The sequence below is a fragment of the Metopolophium dirhodum genome, chromosome 1 (genome assembly GCF_019925205.1).
Source record: "Metopolophium dirhodum isolate CAU chromosome 1, ASM1992520v1, whole genome shotgun sequence".
Lineage (NCBI taxonomy): Eukaryota > Metazoa > Arthropoda > Insecta > Hemiptera > Aphididae > Metopolophium > Metopolophium dirhodum.
Genome location: NC_083560.1, coordinates 143,534,074 through 143,553,935, shown reverse-complemented (window position 1 = coordinate 143,553,935; position 19,862 = coordinate 143,534,074). Strand labels below are relative to the sequence as shown.

Below are 19,862 nucleotides of genomic sequence, written 5' to 3'. Positions count from 1 at the left end.
ACAAAATAATTAGACTTGTTGAAAAGTTAAGTTGTTTATTAAATTTCTTCTGCATAAAATATTCTAAGTCCAATTTGACAAGTTGTTATGTTGTCTCTCGCGAAGGTGCTCGTCTGTACTATGGTGAAACACGTCTAATCTACAGGCCGTTCGGGTCTGGTTTTATAGGGCCTCTTGCTCTCCTACTTCCCCCTAGTCTATCGATTTATCTGCGGATTTCACAGGACGTTGTTCAATTAATCATTGATACATTCCCACGTCTGGTTATTCCGACAATCGTATCCTGTTATAGTGTTTGCGATATATGTCATACGCCATCCGTTACTTTCCAGATACTATGCACTTCATACATATATATATATATGCATATTCCATAACAATATTTAATTATTATATTCACGCATTTAAGGTGAGATTGTAGTACCTATTGTAATGAGATAATTAAGATTAAATATTTAATTGTTATATTCATATATTTAGAATTGAAGGTGAGATTATAGTAATGAGATAACAAGATTCGCATTGCCCTCTCAGTATCCTCCCATAGGTTTTCTATTTGCAGATATGACTTTGATTAATGTGCCATTGTTTATCTAGTTTTTTATGTTGCCAAATGTAGCTGAAGGCGGAACGATCACAATAATATATTATGTGTATTATTGGGTTCGTTACATAATGTTGAAATGACGACCGTATAAATATGGTCTGAAATATTTCACGGCCCAGGCGATGGCTAATAATTCCTTTTGAATAACGCTATAGTTACACTCTGCTTTATTTAATGTTCTACTGGAGTACGCGATAGGTTGGTCTTTAGGGACTTCCCCCTGAGATAAAACGGCTCCTATTGCATACTGACTTGCGTCTGTCATTAAATTGAATTTTCCCGCTTCCCAGTCGGGATAGACTAGTAACGGTGGGTTCATTAAAGCTTTTTTGAGTTCTTCAAAACTATGTTCGCAATTATCGGTCCAAACGAATGGTACGTCTTTTTTAAGTAAATAAGTTAATGGCTTTGCTATTTTTGCAAAATTATCGACGAAACGTCTATAGTAATTTAATAGTCCTAAAAATGACTTAATATCCTTTGCATTTTTCGGTTTAGGATATTCCCGAATGCATTTCAATTTGTTCGGGTCCGGGGAAACTCCGGTTTCGTTTATTACGTGCCCTAAATACAATACTTCTTTCCGTAAGAAAGAACATTTATTAGGTTGTAATTTAAGTTTGTGTACGCGCAGCCTATTGAATACTTGTTCTAATTTTTTCTGGTGGTCCATTAGACTAGATCCGTGTACTACAATATCATCTAGGTATGCAGTGCACATTTCTTCAAGTCCCATGAGTACAGATTTCATTGCGCGCGTAAAAGTGGCTGGAGCTGAGCTCAGTCTGAAAGGCATGCGTAAAAATTCGTAGTGACCGGATTTTGTAGAAAAAGCTGTTTTATGTGTATCGGCAGGGTCTATATGCAGCTGATGATAACCTGCCGCCAAATCCAAAGTACTGAAGTATTTGGATGATCCTAGGGATTCTAATATCTCTAGTAAGTTTGGGAGGCCATAAGCTTCATTCTCGGTTACTTCGTTAAGTTTTCTGAAATCTACGCACACTCGTAGTTTGGGTTTCCCTGTCGGATCTAAATTTTTCTTTTTCACTACCACGAGTGGAAAATTGAAAGGTGATTTAGAATCACGTATAATATTGTTATGTTTCATTTCTTTAATTTGTTTTTCGATTTCTTCTTGGTATTCCCAAGGTAAACGATACGGGCGTATTTTAATTGGTTTTGTGCAACGCGGTGTGTTTATTGTGTGAGTTACGATTTCCGTGGCGCTAAGATAGTCACCTGGTAAATAAAACAGGTCCGCGTAATTACAACAGAGTTCTAAAATGTTTTCCCGTTCTTCTTTATTCAAATCGTCGATTTTAATTTCGCGTTTCATCTGTGTTATACGATCGGTTTGTTTGTCATCTATAAAAGATGCTGTTAATACGGTTTCATTATATGGCTCCCACTCGATATGTTGTGTGGTAAGCTCGTCTATCACGAAAGGTTCTTCTGAAATATTTATTATATTACTAATAATGTTATTTTTGTTAACCGGACTGATACTGTTCGCGATTATTACGTTTTCGTTCACGTCTTGTTTTTTTATAGTTATATTCTCGTGACCTATGTTTTCGTCGTTTTTTATGAGAAGTACGCAATTGCTACGCGGCGGTAATATAATTTCTTTAAAACCAGTTTCTTCTGGTATTGTTAATAGATTTTGGCTATAGTCCATGATAACCTTGTTTTGTTTTAAAAAGTTACGACCGATGATGCCCGACTCGTTTATTGGAAAATCGCCAAAAACGACGTCGAATTTGATGAGCACATCGACGTTGTTAATTTGCATAGTGGTTACCATAGTGCCTACGGTAAATATTGGAATTTCGTTAATGCCTTTTATCGTACGTTTCTCGGATTCGTTTATGACAACTTGTCCTTCTAGCGCGGTTATTTTAATGAGATTCATCTCCGCGCCGGAGTCGACTAATAATTTAATATTATGAGGTTGGAAATTATCTGATCCACACATTATATGTTCTTCTTCGAAATTGGCTACAACTCTTACATGATTTTGGTTGATTTCGTTTACGGTACGGCTAGTGCTAGGACTTTCGGTTTCCTTACTAGTGGTTTTTTTACTTTCATTGTAAATACGTTTCCTACAATCTTTTATATTATGATTTGTTTTCTTACAGTACGCGCAGAACCTGACCTGCCCTTGATACTCGTGTTTTACTACACTGGTTTTATCGTCGCGACTGTTAATGGGATTTCTAAAATTCGTGCTGTATGAAGTACCTGTATTACTACGGCACTCGTTTGCATAGTGGCCCATCTTACTGCATTTATTGCATTTAATATTCTTTTTATTCGCGTTATTTTTCCCGTAATTTTTGTTAGTGTTAAAACGGCGATTAATGTGTTGTAAATCCTGTTCTTCTTCGGTTGCTATAGAAACGGCTTTTTCGAAAGAGGATACGTCGCGTGCTTTTAATAATGCTCTGATTTCGGGTCGCGTCCCGTTAACAAATGCGGTAAGCGCTCCCGTTTTATAAGATGCAGCTACTGCTGTGGCTGATGCTGGCTCTAGTCCTACAGTTAGTGCTCCTACTAATTCATGAAAACATTTTTCCGTACGCCCGGCGAAGCTACGTATGTCTTCGTCGGAACGTTGTTTAATATTGCTCATTTGCGATTGTAAATAACTAATGGAATGCGGTGTTCCAAAAACAGCTCGAAGGTGGGCTTTAAGTTCGGCCCAGTCTGCAAAATTTCGGTATCGGGCAGACTGGAAAGCGGTCCCCTTTAATTTAGCTACTATATTTTTAAGAACTACCGTTTTAAGATTTTCGTGAATATTGTTCATTACATAGTCACATTCGATTATGTATGAGGCTAAATCTGCCTCAGTGCCCCCGCTAAAGTTAGGTATGCCGCGCAAGGCGGAGTCAATTCCTAATATTACGCTCATAATTGTCGTGTGTAAAGTTTGCGGGTTATATCTAACTACTGACCAACACCTATTTGGACTCTCAGACATATACTATATAATTGCTTAAATAACAACTTACAGTGCGAAATTCATTGCTTTTTTGTCCGGTCCTAAATGGTTGCGTGCTGACGGTTCTGCTGACTCGTCGCTGATGCTCTGCTTGGCTAGTTGAGTGAAGGTGAAATGTTGAATGCAGTTGAACTGTTGATTGCAGTTAAAAATGTTGAATGTAGTTGAACTGTTGATTGCAGTTGCAAATGTTGAATGTAGTTGAACTGTTGATTGCAGTCGAAAATGTTGAATGTAGTTGATGGCTTAGCTCGGTCCTCCTATTGTCAGCAACGTGGTTGAACTCGAGGTCCGCTGATGTACTCGATTCCAGGTTGGATACTAGAATTCTTCCTTCAGGTGACCCCACACCTGACACCAAAAGACGTATAGTGATCCCTCACTAACGCTTATATTTTTGAGTTGTGACGACGTTGCAGTATGTGGTAGGATTTGTATTGACAGAGGTTCAAGTCACAGGTTTCAACAATTAGTTATAATAGTTTATTTAATAAGATAAAGTAATTTGTTACAATAAATGTTATAAAAATTTGTGGACAGCACGTTAAGTTACTGCCCGAGAACTAGTTAAATCTACATAAGATTACTGGGAATGTACTTAGTCTGGCGGCGGTGTAGAGTGCGCGGACTCTACGACCAGGTAAGTACTACATGTAGGACTATGGGACTAATTCTAATTCTGCTATGGATGGAGACTCGTATATATACCAAGTCTCCCTTAACGATTAGGTACACGGTATCGACTTATGAGGTGGATCGGAAGAGCACCGGCGAAGGAGTAACGAGTACCGACGCAGGTGTGAATGTTGTTGCCAAATCCTTGAGTTGGATAGGTACCGGATTATTTGTGATTCTCAGAATCTGGAGACTTGCAACAACAACCAGGCGTGGTACGAGGTTTAATTTATAGTGAAGTGACAAATAGTTGAATAATAAAAATAATAGTAAACTGTCGTCGGTTTACTACAGCGTCAACAACCGAAATCCGGAAATCGTGTCACGTCTGTCGAGAGGTTTCAGTTCGTTGCGTAATAATCACCGTGTGCGACTTCGGGAAAACCCGGCCGCGTAACGTTCGTGACATAATCTCGTACATCGTCTCGTCGCCCCGATCGTGCGAGTGCGCCCGTCTGCCGCTCCGACGCCGATCGTGCGAGTGCGCCCGTCTGCCGCTTCTACCCCGATCGTGCGAGTGCGCCCGTCTGCCGCTTCGACGCCGATCGTGCGAGTGCGCCCGTCTGCCGTTCCGACGCCGATCGTGCGAGTGCGCCCGTCTGCCGCACCGACCCCGATCGTGCGAGTGCGCCCGTCTGCCGCTCCTACCACAGAACAAACAGAAGGGAATCATATTGCATTTAACATAGGCTCTTATGGGAGATGATAAAACCACGTCCGACATTTCTAGAATTTAAACGTGCTGCCACGTACCGGGAATTTCCCTTTTTTTCTTTATATCGTACAGCACTGTTTATTCGTTCAAATTTCTAATATATTTTATATTCAAACAATCAAACCGATTTTTTTTTAAGAAATTGCATTTTTACCATTTATCTAAGTACAGAATCTAAGAAAAACAAAAACTATACATATTTTATTTATCATTATTTAGTAGATGAATGAACAAAAATGCATAGGTACACAGAAGATTACAAAACAAATTACGTACACTAATTTTAAATAATCTAAGCAGTACTAATTTTATTTTTTTTTTTGGAACTTGTGTAATGAGTACACCCAATTGCTGAGAAAAATTGAAGATTTATTCTAAATAAATATACTGGTAGAAGTATGTGACATTGTTACATAACCTGTACCTTTTTCTAGTTTATAACCGACGACGCCGACATAACCTGTACCTATTGTCAGTAGGAATACCTCAAATTCACATTTACTACTCTCTAAGAGCTGTAAAATTTTAAATATTACACAGTATAAATTCAATTTATTTTTATTTTTTTGTAAAGTTTCAAAAACAAATTACATCATCGTAAACAATAATTACAAATAATAAAACAAATATAACAATCAACATGCATAACAAGTTAACATTATAATTTATTTAATAGGAAAATTCAGACTTTGATAGTTACCAAATGAGGAATATTAATTATGAAAGCACATTAGTACTTTAGTAAAAAATTACAAAATAATAAAGTTAAACTAAAAATAATAGTAATAAGAATAATAATAATAATAAAATTAATACAAACAAAAATCATAAATTACAAAATATGAATTGCAGATTAACAGTGTAGCCACAAACCACAGAAAACTTACAAAATGAGAATTTCTCGGTACGTGGCAGCACGCTTAAAATCTAGAAATGTCGGACGGTATTTCGATAAGCCTTAAGATTCCCTTCTGTTTGTTCTGTGCTCCTACCCCGATTGTGCGAGTGCGCATTGTTGATATTAGCTTATCATCGTTGCGAGATAACGCTGTTGTTTTGAAATAGACTGTTGCCACCGTTCGACAACGGCTTTAACATGAGTAACGGGAACCCGTTGACGAATTGTCAGAACCTTCAAGCGCCGTCTTACACCGAGTTATTCAATCAGGCTGAGTCGTTGAAAGCACGACTAGAAGCCCTGGAGAAGAAACACCCGAACGTTGACTCGAACCCATCGGATGCCGCTGTACCGCTCCCGTGTAATAACTACCGGCTGTTACCGGACCTGAATAAAACCGTGCCTGTATTCACCGGTCATGAATCTTGCTGTGAAGCTGAGGATTGGATAAACACCGTCGATGCTATGGCGGGTATAAATAATTGGCCGGTGCCGTATCGACTGCAGTATACGAAGTCCAACATGTCGAACGCGGCCCGCAGTTGGTTCCTGACCGAGAACTTCCGCGATTGGGTGGACTTTATGGCGAAGTTCCGTACCGCATTCGTCAGGGAGTTGAGGATGTCCGATAGGTGGGAAGCAATGACCGTGCGCCGACAGGGCGACACGGAACACATCGCTGACTATTTTTATGACAAATTACGGCTCTGTCAAGCCTTCAATCTGTCATTCTACGAGATACGCGATCACATTGTCCTGGGTATTCACTCGCAGGAACTAGCGGTGTTTGCGATGGGCAGGTACCACACGTCGACCGCCGCGCTTCTGGCCGACCTACAAGAAGGTGGACGATTGTTTGAACTCCGTAGGGCACAGGGTGCTACCGCGAAACCGTCCGAAGATAAAGGTTGGAAATCATTCCCGAAAACACAACGGAAAACTGCTGCACCAGCACCAACTGCAGAAGTGCAAAACACAAACGTCGTCGCCAATAGAACGACGTCGATCAGGGAGTCGACTACTGTCCGTTGCTTCAACTGTAACACGAGTGGGCATATCGCGCGGGACTGCCCGAAGCTGCGAAAGCCGTGCTCCGGCTGTCAATCCACTGCTCATACGTGAAGCCGATGCCCCGAGAGGCCGGCGCAAGCTATGCTGGTTGGGCCGGTACGGACAGAGCCACAAAACAGTTTCATCAAGGACATATTATTCAACGAGGTCCGGGCAACCTGTCTCATCGACACGGGTTCGTCTCACGTCCTAGTACGTAACAGTCTAGTTCACCAGTCCGCGGTCACCGTACGTTAGACATCGCGCCCGCTATACACCGTTGGCGATACACATCACCCCGGCGCGGCTACGCTGGGCGGAGCCACGGCCGATATTACTGTGGACGGTGCACTGGGCGCCGACCACCCGGTACTCGTGGTGAGCGACCAATCGATACCAGTAGACGTAATCGTAGGACGCTCATGGTTGAACTTGCCGCATATTGGGTTCTACAAAATGAGTAACCAGTTCATAATCGAAACAGTGAATACGATCAGTCCGTCAGCAACTACGGATACCGCGGCAACGGAGCCGTCTGAAATACGAACCGCTCTGTTTAGTGCTGATCAACCGCCAACGTTGCCGATTTCGTTATCTGATATAAACATTGACGCCCAGGTGTCCGAGCCCGAACGTCACGAATTATTACGGTTAATTAATAAATACCGTGACGTTTTCGCAACATCTTTAACTGAACTTGGCTGCACCCCTCTCGCCGAAATGGACATTGTGGAAGTGGACGGCAGTGCCCCGGTTCGACAAGTGCCGTACCGTACCTCACCGACTGATCGACGGATGATTTCAGACATATTAAACGGATGGAGAACCGCAGGGATTATCTCTGATTCGACGTCGCCGTACGCGAGTCCAGTCTTGCTAGTGGACAAGGGAGGTGGTGATAAACGCTTATGCGTCGACTATCGCAGGCTCAACCTCCAAACTCAAGATCAGCCCTACCCGATGCCAGATATAGACGATTTGCTATCACGTTTAGCCGAGGGACGAATTTTTTCCACATTGGACCTCTCAAATGGGTTTCTGCAGATCCCGTTAAGCGACGGCGTCAAGCTCAAGACTGCTTTCGTGACCGAGGAAACTACCGCCAAATTCGAACGCATGCCGTTCGGTCTGAGGCGCACCGGGTATGTTCCAAAAGGTCATGAACATTGTTTTCCAGGACCTGAAGGACGCCGGCCTGGTCCACGTCTACTCAGACGATATAATCATACCATCCACCGATTGGACGGATATGCTGCGAGTGGTTGAACGCGTGTTTGACGCGCTCAGGAAAGCCCGCCTTACATTAAAACCCGCGAAGTGCACGTTCGGCGCAGACAAGTTGGATTTTCTTGGTTTTACTTTATCTAGAGGTTTAATCCAACCGGGACCGAAAGTCCACGTGATAAAGACTTTCCCGCGTCCGCGCGACGCACACGAAGTGCGCCGGTTCCTTGGATTGACCGGATACTTCCGCAGATTCGTAGTGAACTACGCGAAATTGGTGGCGCCATTAACACACCTTACGGGGAAAGACATGCTGTATGTGTGGGAAGAGCCGCAACAGCAGGCGTTCGAAGAGCTTCGGAGGCAATTGTGCGACGCCCCGGTGGTCCGTATGTTCAATCCTAAGGCAGAGGTAACCCAGGTGCACACGGATGCGAGCTCCGTAGCTTTGTCGGGTATGTTGCTACAGGGACCTACCACCACGAATCTGCACATGGTTTATGCAGTGAGTAAAAAAACCACCGCAGCCGAATCAAAATACCACAGTAGCCGTCTCGAGTTGTACGCCGTCATATGGACACTGAACCGACTCCGACCATACTTGCTCGGCATACGTTTTACCGTGGTTACCGATTGCCAGTCGCTTATTTATTTGAACATTCACAAAACCGTCAAACTGCAAATCGCGCGCTGGTTCGAGGTTCTCCAAGAGTTCGAGTTCGACATCAAGTTCCGGCCGGGCGAGCGTATGGCCCATGTTGACGCGCTGAGTCGCGCTGTATGTCCGACGGCCACAGAGAAAGATTTGTCTGTTACCGAAGAGCTCTCCGCCCGCCTCGACGTATTCGTTGCAATGACAGCGACTACTATATTACTACTATATTTAATTTTCCTGTGTTGTTGTTATTATGTTTTACTCTTCGAATATATGGTCCGTGGATAATATACGTCGTGAGATTAGTTGCTCTAAAAGCATTCCGACTTCTACACAGATTGAACTATCCGCCCTAAGGTTATTAATTACTACGTGTATAAATGCAGTTACCGGTACCATGGCTTGATTTAAAACACGTTGTGTAAACGGCATAGTTATTTTCCTATTAGCCTCTATGACATGTCGCTTGAAACATCCTACACAAATCATATCCCTCCGGACGAACTGGTTGTGCTGCCCGTTTAATAATTCGTTTTTCAGCTCTCTGAAAAAATCTATTGCTTGTAATGTCAATGGTAGTTCTGCCGACAATGGTATGTTTTCTTTCATGTTTGTTTCTGTTAAAATCTTTTATATATTAAACTTTTACGTGTATTTATATTTCGTTTCTTCTTATACTCTGAAATAGTTAAAATGTCATTACTTATTACGATAGTTACGTTAATATTACTACTATTCTAATTTCTGTTAAAATTACTTATGAAATATTATTTTTACGTATTATTTTTTTCTATTTGTACGTATTTATAATTTATATTATTATTTATTTAATATTATTATTATTTATTCATTTTTATTTGATTTATTCTTATTTATTTATTTATCATTATTTTTTTTTTATTTTTTTTTTACAAGGATTTATTTATAAAAAGAAATCGGTGGTATAAATACGTCTATTAATTAATTGATTTAATACTGCACCTATAGTTAAACAAATTGATCTATTCGGACGTGTAAGGTTACAGAATGGATGAAGATAAGTGGTCAAAGGAATCATCACTAAATTTAATTCTTCTTCTGATAATGGTACGGGCATTCTATTGTTTGCTTCTAGTACATGGTGTTCAAAACAGCTTACGTATACTAGGTTTCTTCGTACTAATTGAATATGCGCACTAGTTAATAATACTTCCTTTAATTCTTTAATAAAATCGATTACATGTAATGTAAATGAATAATCTAAAGGTATTTGTGCATTTCCGCCCATGTTTATAATTTTAATTTAATAGTTAACATATATTTTATTTTGACGTTCTCTTGTTTATTTTCTGAAACATAATTTATATTATTTGATTGCATTTATAATTATTATTAATATTAATTAATTAGCTTATTATTTATTATTATATATATATAATTTTTTTTTATTTATATATTTTTTTTCTATCATTTTTTTTTTCTACTATTATCTTGGTGACGGCGGTGGAGTGAATGGTGTCTCTGCAAACCCCCTTATGTAGTCACTTCTGTTTGATGGTCTATATATAACTATCCTTCTGGGTATATCTATTACTTGTTCATCACTAATATATTTGCATTTAATTAATATATATATATTGCTATTATGAGTACGAGAGATAGTGCTGCTAATACTATTGTTACATATAGTAAGTTACTGTGTATAAACTGGTGTTTTTGGCTTTGTTCTCTTAAAACTTCTTGGTCTATCATTTGTTGTACTTCATCCAAGGACTTGGATACGCCGTGTAGATCTGTTAATTGTAAATTTTGGATTGTCTCCCCATTCTTTATTTACTTCGAATCTATGTATGTGGTCGGGTATCTTCTCTAAAATGTTTTTTATGTTAGTTGTAGGTATGAAATCCTTATAATTCGTGTTGGTAATCTCTCCTGTGGCGGTTAGTACTGCATCTTGTGTAAATACTCGACAATTATTGTTCACGATAGTTATTTCTCCAATTTTTTTGTATCTAGCGTAAATAGCTCGACTAAATCTGTACAACTTATGGTCAGTGCTTCACTTCCCACATGTAACCAGGTGTTTTTGTTTCGTAATTTATGGTATATGTTTCTTTGTAGATTAAACTTTTCGATTGCACAGTTTCGTTGGTTAGGAATAGTATCAGGACCTTTGAATAATTGTAATTCGCATGGTTGGCGTTCGCTGTTTTCTTGAATTGGTTGTGGTGTTCTACATATTCTATATATTGTAGTCTCTGTACAGTCGTCCAACTGTTTTTCTGTATATGTAGTAAATCGTTTTCTATCTTTAGTTATTGCAATATTGTTATAAGTAACTGTTGGAAGACCTAACCTAACCTTTCAGTATTATTTTGAACATTGATTATTGGTATAGGTATTAAATGGTAAAATGTAAGTTCAATGTCAATAACTAACGGTATTTTTGTAATGAATAGGTACTAAATTATCGTTTTCATAGTAAATACTCATTTTAGTAATTTTTTGAAATTCATTTAATTCTGAAGCTTTTGTTCCCATAGGAATGCTATATTGTTTCTTAATTGTTAGTTCTATTGATTTTAAAGTTGATGCCAATTCTTGCGGTGTCAGAAGACTTGGGTGTATTATTCCTTCTCTAGCGGCTGTTACTATTTGTCCTAACGTCTGAGTTTCGTAGGCGTATTGATTTGTGATTATTGTGTATAAATTATGTACTTCTCCTGCAATTAATAAGTCTAAAACATCGTCAGTTCCAGTTTGTATTTGTAACATTCTTACGTATAATTTTTGTTCCTTAGTCGAAATGTTTCTATATAATTGTTCGGTTTGATCTAACGCAAGCCCGGATTAAGATAATTTTGGGCCTGGGGCCAAACAATTTTAGGGGCCCATATCCATAATCAAAATTTTGGTGACCCACAAATAAAAATATTTCAGAAAAAAAAATATATTCATCAATTTATTTCTTATTTTTTTTTAAATACAAAAATAAAAATTTTATTAAAAATATTTTTTTCTAGATTTTTGGGCAGCAAACTCTTTAATTATATCATCGGTATTAATTACCTCCAAAACATCACTCTCTGAACACAAAACCATAAAACTATTTAAATTTTCTTGAGAAGAGCTTGTTCTATACTTGTTTTTTATTCGAGCTAATTTGGAGAATGCTCTTTCAGCCGAACAATTTGCAATAGGTATGGTTAGATATATTTTAATTGCAGTATACAAATTAGGAAAAGAAAGTAATAGATTTTTTTCATTGAAATGCTTCCAAATATCTAGCAGATAATCTTGTGTGTCATCATATGAAGGTTTACTGATAGACCAATATTTTTTGAATTGTATAATTTCATTTTGTATAGTATTATCAACATCTTTTTTATACAATAAAATAAAATTTTCAAGACTTTTATTAACTTCTTCTTCTTCATCAGTATCTTGTGGTAAAACAACATGTAATTTTGTGATGAACAAAAAATTGTTTTTTAGAAAACTATAAGCTTCAATTCGTTTTTCTAATTGTGAACAAAAACTATCTATAATAACATAATAAGTCTCTACTCTAAACTTGTCATGACCACTTAAAGATACCTGATTACAACCAGAGTCATTTGGAAATTTCTTTTTTTTTATTCTCTCTTGTTCATCGGAGTATTTCTCTTTTATTTTAGGACTAAGTTGATTTATTTTATTTTCATATAATGTACTGCACTTCCTCAAATTTGATACATAATGCTTTAATGATATAAGTAAATTAAGAGCTTTTAAAGGATCACAATTTATTGTTTGCAACTGTATTGAGGTCTTGTTGGATCTTTCTAAAATGTCATTCCATAAAAGTGCCATGTATCCAGTTTCTTTTTTTAAAATTTTTTTTAATAATGGTCTAGCATTTCTTTTAGTATCTTCATTTTCTTTACTATTAGGACTTATTATAGTTTCTAATACTTCAATAATTTTAGTGTAATTATTTATTAATGCTTTACAAGACTCTGTATGACATGACCATCTAGTATCACTTAAAGATTTTAATACTAGTAATCGATTACTATCACTTTTTTCTATAGATGTAGTTAATATATTCCATCTGTGAGTAGCACTACTGAAAAAATTATACAGTGACTGAAGAAACCCAAAAAAATTTACTGCTTCTAAGCAACAATTCACACTGTGAACTCCGACTAGGTTAAGTGAATGAGCAGTGCAAGGTACATAAATAGCTAAATCACACTTTTTTTTTTACATATGCTTGTAGTCCTTCATAAGTTCCACTCATATTAGGAGCATTATCATATGACTGACCGCGACAATTTAAAATATCAAGTTTAGAATTTTTAAGAAAATCTTCTAACAATTTAAAGATTGACTCACCTTTGTGACTATCAATAGGTTTAAGCTCTAATAATCTCTCTTGTACATTATGTGATGTACAATATCTTAATACTATTGCCATTTGATCTACCTTAGATAAATCCGGAGTTGAGTCCAAAATTAATGAAAAATATTTACTTTCTCTGATTTCATTTTCAATATAATTAATAACACGTCTCTTTATCAGAGTTATTAATTCGTTCAAAATTGTTGTAGATAGGTATGATGGATGACCTCTCCCTTTATTACCGTGCAATTCAATATGGGTTTTCAAAAATGGATCAAACTCAGAAATTAGTTCAAGAAGTCCTAAGTAATTTCCATTATTTTTTACTCCAAATACTTCATTGTCTCCTCTAAATGGTAAACCACGTGAAGATAAATATTTAATAACTGCTACAACGCGTTTTAAAACATCAATCCAATATTGAGTTTCAGTAGATATTTGCTTACAGATTTGTTGATTTACGGAATTTAATGAGTTTTCTCGAAGTAGCCATGTAGTATTTGCTTCTCTGTGATACATGCTGTTTTCATGGTATGATATTTTTTCAAATTTTTTCCATTGATCAAACCCATTTTTTACAAAAGAGTTTTCACGATTCTTTGAAAAAAGCTTACACATAAAACAAAATACTGAACCCTGACTTGGAGAATACAAAAGCCACAGCCGATCACATATTTGTCCATTAGGTAAAGTTCTTTCAAACATTGCAGGCGTTAAATGTCTTTTATGATCTAAAAATCAAATAAATTAACTTAATTATTAAACATCAATGATATATAAACATAAATAAATTATAATAAGAATGTTTTATTAAAAAAAATTCTTTATTGAAAATTATTAAAAAAATTTAACAAGTAATAACAATAAAAATAAATAATGATTAAGTACTATATTTACCACTAATGCGTGCAGATTGAGTATACGATTTTTGTTTATTTTGAAAAAATGATGGCCCTTTTTTAATACAATAATCCACAAAATCATCATTTATTTTACTTGGCCAAAAATATGGATCTTTAACGGTTAATTCATCAAAGCTGTTATCATCAATATCTGCATGATGTATTGTACCAATATTCGTAGTATCCTTAACAGCTTTAATAATAACAAATATTGAAAATAAAACATTAACCACCAAATATTGTGAAAAAAATTAATTTTTATACTTACAAGTAGAATTAGTATTTTCAAGACCATTATTACTTTGATTTTGTTTGGCCGGTGATAAACCTACAAATAAATAATTTAAAATTTAAACTATAGATACCTATAATTAATTTATATTTGATAGGTACTTACAATGAGTATTGTTTAAGTGATCAGTCTGAACAGTTTCTTTTAAGTCAACATGCAAATTAATTTTATCTTTTAAATTACTGGAAACATTTTTGGCATTATCATCTAAAAAAAATTAATATTTAAATTTAAAATGTATTATATTATTTATATTATAGTCCAGTCTTGTTAAGTATTTGAGTAAATGTATTTAAATATTTTTATTGTATTTAGAATACTTTTTAAATACTTCTCGAATAAAGTATTTGGAAAGTATTTTAAATACGGTCTTGGATGTGTTTGTATTTAAGAATCAAATACTTTTATTTAAATACTTTACCTATTTTAAACTGTATTATACTAATTACTTATTAATATATTATTTTATATACTTACATGACATACATGCAATACTAATAGCATTAACTTCTTCTGGTATATTATAATGATTATTTATATCAATAGTGTCATCAAGTATACCATCCACAATACCATCCACAGTACCATCCACAATACCTAACATAATTATTGAAAATGTTTATTATATTGATATATTATATTTAATTATTTAAATACATTTATTTTTTAACTTAAGTGTTTGAACAATGAACATAACATGGGTTATATAATATGATAAATTATAAATATTATTGTTTGAATGCGTTCATTATTCTAGTTAAAATTCAAAGGTACTTACAATTGATATTAGTTTCATTGTTTATATTTTCCTTTGAGATACTATGATCTATTTCTATAACATTTGAAACTAGTTTATCGTCACTTTCATTAGTTAAAGAAAAAAATCCAGTTATTTTATTGCACTTAACAGCAGATGTCATTAAAAGATCTTCTTTCTTCTTTTTTCTCTTCTGAGCACCGCTTAAATATTTTTTACAGCCACTCATATTCGACTTTTACTTCAAATTTCAATAATATAAGTTATAAGTTGTATTTGTAAAACAAAACACTAACACTAACCACTGTTAAACGTTAAACGTTATTATGACTTCGACTGAAGACTATACAAGAGACAAGACTTGTTTCAGTATTGTTATCGTAGAAAAATAACATAAATAGAATTCGTCTGGTTAATAAATAATAATTATTGAGGAATATGTTTTATCATCAAAAACAGTTTGATAACTAAATCTATTATTAGTAATGATGTTTCAACCGTCGTAAATCGTAATCGACGGTATTCACTGTAGTACAGACTGTACTCGTGATTCCTATAATTCCATTGCATTATCATTATCATCCTGCTAAAAATAGACGATAGTCGATAGCATAATAATAACATAGGTGATATCCATATTCCATATCCATTATCAATATAGTATTTAGCCCACCACAGAGTACTCTATGTATAGGCGTATAGCTTATAGGAAACGTTAATGTATAATAATAATAATGATATAAGTTTATATTATTATTTATTATCATTGCAAATCTTTGTATTTTATCGCATTTAATATATTATATTTTACATGTTTCTTTTGAGTTTTGATTTACGAAATATACTATTATTACTATATCCAAATATTTCTGATTTAATAAAAAAAGTACTATTCGCCAAGGGCCCACTTTTGTTTAATATCCGTGGGCCCAGGGCCATGGCCCCTCCTGGCCCCCCCCTTAATCCGGGCTTGATCTAACGTATTTCCTATATTTTTTACTATTGATTTTACTACTGTTGTTTGAGCCTTCATTATGTGTAGTATATTAGCCCCTGATTCTGTTTGCTTTATAGCTTCCCGTGTTTTTTTAGTGCATTTATCATCGCATACGCCAAATAACGTGTACATAGCGTTACCTATTATGTTTACTAACCCCCTTCTTTTCCGTTGCTTATTATCGAATTGATCCATACCACTTCCTAATGACAAATACATACGTTCTTTTTGTTTACTTATTTCGCTAATCCGTTATCACTATCTGGTATTTCCCGCATAAATCGATATGTTTTTGATCGGTACATATTTTTGTGATATTTTTCATTTTTTCCCCCAATAAATTATATTTTGTATTGTACTCCTTTAACGAAAAATATGTTACAAGTTTATATTCAGCCCCTATAATCCTAGTAGGTCCTAAATTTTCGTAATATAATCCCTTGCCATTTCCATAAGGCGTATATTTAAAGTGTTCTGATGTATTTATTTCGTCAGATTTGACTAGACAACCAATCATCATCTCCAATCTAAAAGTATTAAATTATATTTATATTAAACTAACTACCTTATTTATTATTCTCTTATATATATATATTTTTTTAAACCACCTATCATAATCTAGTATATCCCTTGGATCGTATAAAAGTTTCATATAATTTGTTAATCGCTTAATAATGTATCTACTGACGTCACTGAATTTGGTGACAAATCGTACATGATTTTAGTAATAATTTCTATTATTTTAGTTATTTCGAGAGTTGTGAAAGATTCTTCAACGTTATTATTTGAAGTATTGATATGATCTATAAAACACCTCGGTGTGTTTTCCGGCCCTATTGTATAAGTTTCATGTAATTCTTGTTGGAGTGCGATTTCAAGTTCCAAAATGAATTTCCTTTGTCTGTCCCTTAAATTAAAATGTATCTATAATTTTTATTATTATTTTTTTCTGCTTAAAGAATATTTAGAAAAAATGTTTAATTCTACATTGCTTGTATTACGCTTCCTATTTAGTTTTATTCTTAAAATTAAATTAATAATTTACACGTTAATTAAATGTATATAAGTAGTATATATATGTATGTTCTGGCTCACTTCATATTATATCAATAAAAGATCACAAAGAAAACAATGTGCAAAAAGATCAGAAAATCTAAATGCAATAATAATTAAAATATTTTTCGCAAAACTTATGAAATTAATTAATTAAATTCCAAATGAAATATTTCTTAAAATATTTTTTAAGAAAATCTAAATGCAATAATAATTAAAATATTTTTTAATAGAATTGTTCTATTTAAAATAAAAATCTAAATGCAAAAATGTATAAAAAAGAAATTGAAAAAATTAATTTAAAAATTAAAAATATAATAAATAATAAAATAATGGAAACAACTATCAAAGATTTTAATAAATTACAAGAAAAAGAAATGCAAAACGAAATAGAGAACTCAATATTAAATAATGAAATCTTTGTTAAGTTTTGTAAATACGAATACTATAATACTAATAATAATAAAAATATTAAAATTATGAAATATAATCTAAATAAAATTCTAATTAAAGGAAATATTTTAATTGTCGATCATGGACACAATATTTCTGGAAATGGAAAACCTTATGCTTCTAAAATACTAGAATCGCCAACATGGCTTGAAATTTGTAAAATAGCTAATGATTTAATAAATACAACCGGTACTTATTTTTTCAAATATCTCCATGATATTTGTGTTGTTCAACATTTCGGAAATATTAAAATATGTTGTCTTAGCATGGGAGGTACAGATTCCGATCACAAAATGCTTAGAATATAATAATATAATTAATTAAATTTTTAATAGAATTGTTCTATTAAAAAAATGTTCAATATTTAACACGTGCCCAAATGGGGCACGTGTTATTAAATTCCAATATAAGTGGATATTCATATAAGTGGATCAGGAGTTTATTCACTTATATTAATCCTTCAAGAATATTTATCGTAAAACTTATGAAATTAATTAATTAAAATCTAAAAATCTTTGAAAACGATTTTACACTATGATACTATGAGGGGGACTTATAAAGAATTAAAAACAAAAATGTTTGATGTAAAAATAAACATTCCAACATAAATAGCAACGGAGTTATACTTAAATGAAAAATATGAAGCGGGGGGTAAACTTTTAATATGTAGTGTAGATAAGCATATAAAACATATCTGTGTTGATCCGCTTTGATTTTATAAAATATTAAATGAAATATAGGATTTGTAATATTTAACTCTGTATAATTATACGAACTCATTATTAATAAAAAAAATGCAAAAAATTTGCAAAATATCTGTGTTGTACAGACATCCAGAATGGTGGCCACCTCTCACTTTTTTTATTTTTTTATTTTTTATTTTTTTTAACTGGTTGTCTGTACAACAGAGATATTTTTTTTTTTACCTAAGCACTGTGACGTGGTGGGTTAGACATGTATTTATTTGTAGAATTTAAAGTCAGAGGTGGACATTATATAGCCTTGGAACAAGACTGAGGTAGATACAAATCAAGGTGACAACGTAGGCCGCACCACGTGACAACCTACATTCGCATGTAAATCACCAATCGCCCGAAGCGCTACAATTGCCGGCTTTATAATGCCCCCCACCTAATTTCAAATCCTACTACGAGAACAAACACAGTAGGAACAAATCTGCTGCAGTCAGATTCGAACCTAATATGTTCAGTCTCAAAACACACGCCTTAACCCACCGCGCCACAATGCTTAGGCATGTAATGTATACTATGTAACACTATTTAAATAAAATTAAACTAGTATAATTATACCACGCTGTATACTTCACACTGTATACATCACACTGTATACTTCACATTGTATAGTAGTCAGCAGATAACATTCCACAATAGGATGTTAAAAAATAATCAGTCGAGTTACATATTATTATTAAAACTAGGTCATTACACTTTAATTATTATTATTCGAATCATGTAATTCCTCTTGTATTAATTTACGTAGTTTGTTTAGTGAAAGTTTAATTTCATTATAATATAAGTTTTTAATAAAACTAAGTTTTTATCAAAACATACATATGAGTACATCAACGACTCGTTAACGTAAAAAAAACGACTCGTTAACATAAAAAAACGACTCGTTAACGTAAAAAACCGACTCGTTAACATAAAAAAACGACTCGTTAACTCGTTATTTTTTAATAGAAATATTTCTATTAAAAAAAATTATGATATTTAAATAAATTTTTTATAATTTTCAATAAATTCTAAACATAAATGACCACATATAGGTGGATCATTATAGTATTGAAATTGGGAAACAGTACAAAAAAGATTATCTTTACCCAAATATTTTAAAAGTTCTTTTGGTGGCTCACCAACTATATGACCAAATGGGTCAAAATATATTTTAAATGTATTGTTTATTTTTTTCCATGCAACCCAATGAGAACCATTTTGAGTAGAATCATTTAAATTAAATACTCCACATTCATTTTCCCATGGTGTTGTAGGTAATTCATTTAACATAAAACACCCTCTATAATTTTTTATTTTATTTCCAAAGTAATTTATATCTATATTACTCAATGGGTCAATTTTTATATTATTTTCTTTAATCCAAAACCGTGTATAAATACCTTCAAATTTTTCAATATTATTTCTAAATGTTTTTATTTCAAATTTATTCATTTTTTTAATTTTTTTTTCAATATTT

At 34.1% G+C, this 19,862-nt stretch overlaps 2 protein-coding genes across 2 annotated transcripts; both read right to left on the bottom strand.

Annotated features, from left to right (window-relative positions):
• Window positions 1-11,816: 11,816 nt before the first annotated feature.
• Window positions 11,817-12,665, bottom strand: LOC132933023 (uncharacterized). The gene is made up of 2 exons (XM_060999361.1): window positions 12,205-12,665; window positions 11,817-12,135 (listed from the first exon to the last, which is right to left on the bottom strand). Exons 1-2 carry the CDS (start codon window positions 12,663-12,665, stop codon window positions 11,817-11,819), a joined length of 780 nt encoding a protein of 259 aa, XP_060855344.1.
• Window positions 12,666-13,030: 365 nt separating this feature from the next.
• On the bottom strand, window positions 13,031-15,564 carry LOC132936910 (zinc finger MYM-type protein 1-like). The gene is made up of 6 exons (XM_061003722.1): window positions 15,170-15,564; window positions 14,869-14,988; window positions 14,497-14,598; window positions 14,368-14,427; window positions 14,095-14,292; window positions 13,031-13,928 (listed from the first exon to the last, which is right to left on the bottom strand). Exons 1-6 carry the CDS (start codon window positions 15,375-15,377, stop codon window positions 13,045-13,047), a joined length of 1,572 nt encoding a protein of 523 aa, XP_060859705.1. The 5' UTR covers window positions 15,378-15,564; the 3' UTR covers window positions 13,031-13,044.
• Window positions 15,565-19,862: the final 4,298 nt, after the last annotated feature.

Excerpts from the sequence above, each read along its gene's own strand:
- LOC132933023 (XM_060999361.1), bottom strand. The coding sequence starts at position 12,665 with ATGGCACTTTTATGGAATGACATTTTAGAAAGATCCAACAAGACCTCA. Across the intron at positions 12,136-12,204 it reads CTTGAAAATTTTATTTTATT|TAAACCTTCATATGATGACA; the intron begins GTATAAAAAAGA and ends TTGGTCTATCAG.
- LOC132936910 (XM_061003722.1), bottom strand. The coding sequence starts at position 15,377 with ATGAGTGGCTGTAAAAAATATTTAAGCGGTGCTCAGAAGAGAAAAAAG. Across the intron at positions 14,989-15,169 it reads CAATGAAACTAATATCAATT|GTATTGTGGATGGTACTGTG; the intron begins GTAAGTACCTTT and ends TAATTATGTTAG. Across the intron at positions 13,929-14,094 it reads TCAATCTGCACGCATTAGTG|ATCATAAAAGACATTTAACG; the intron begins GTAAATATAGTA and ends TTTGATTTTTAG.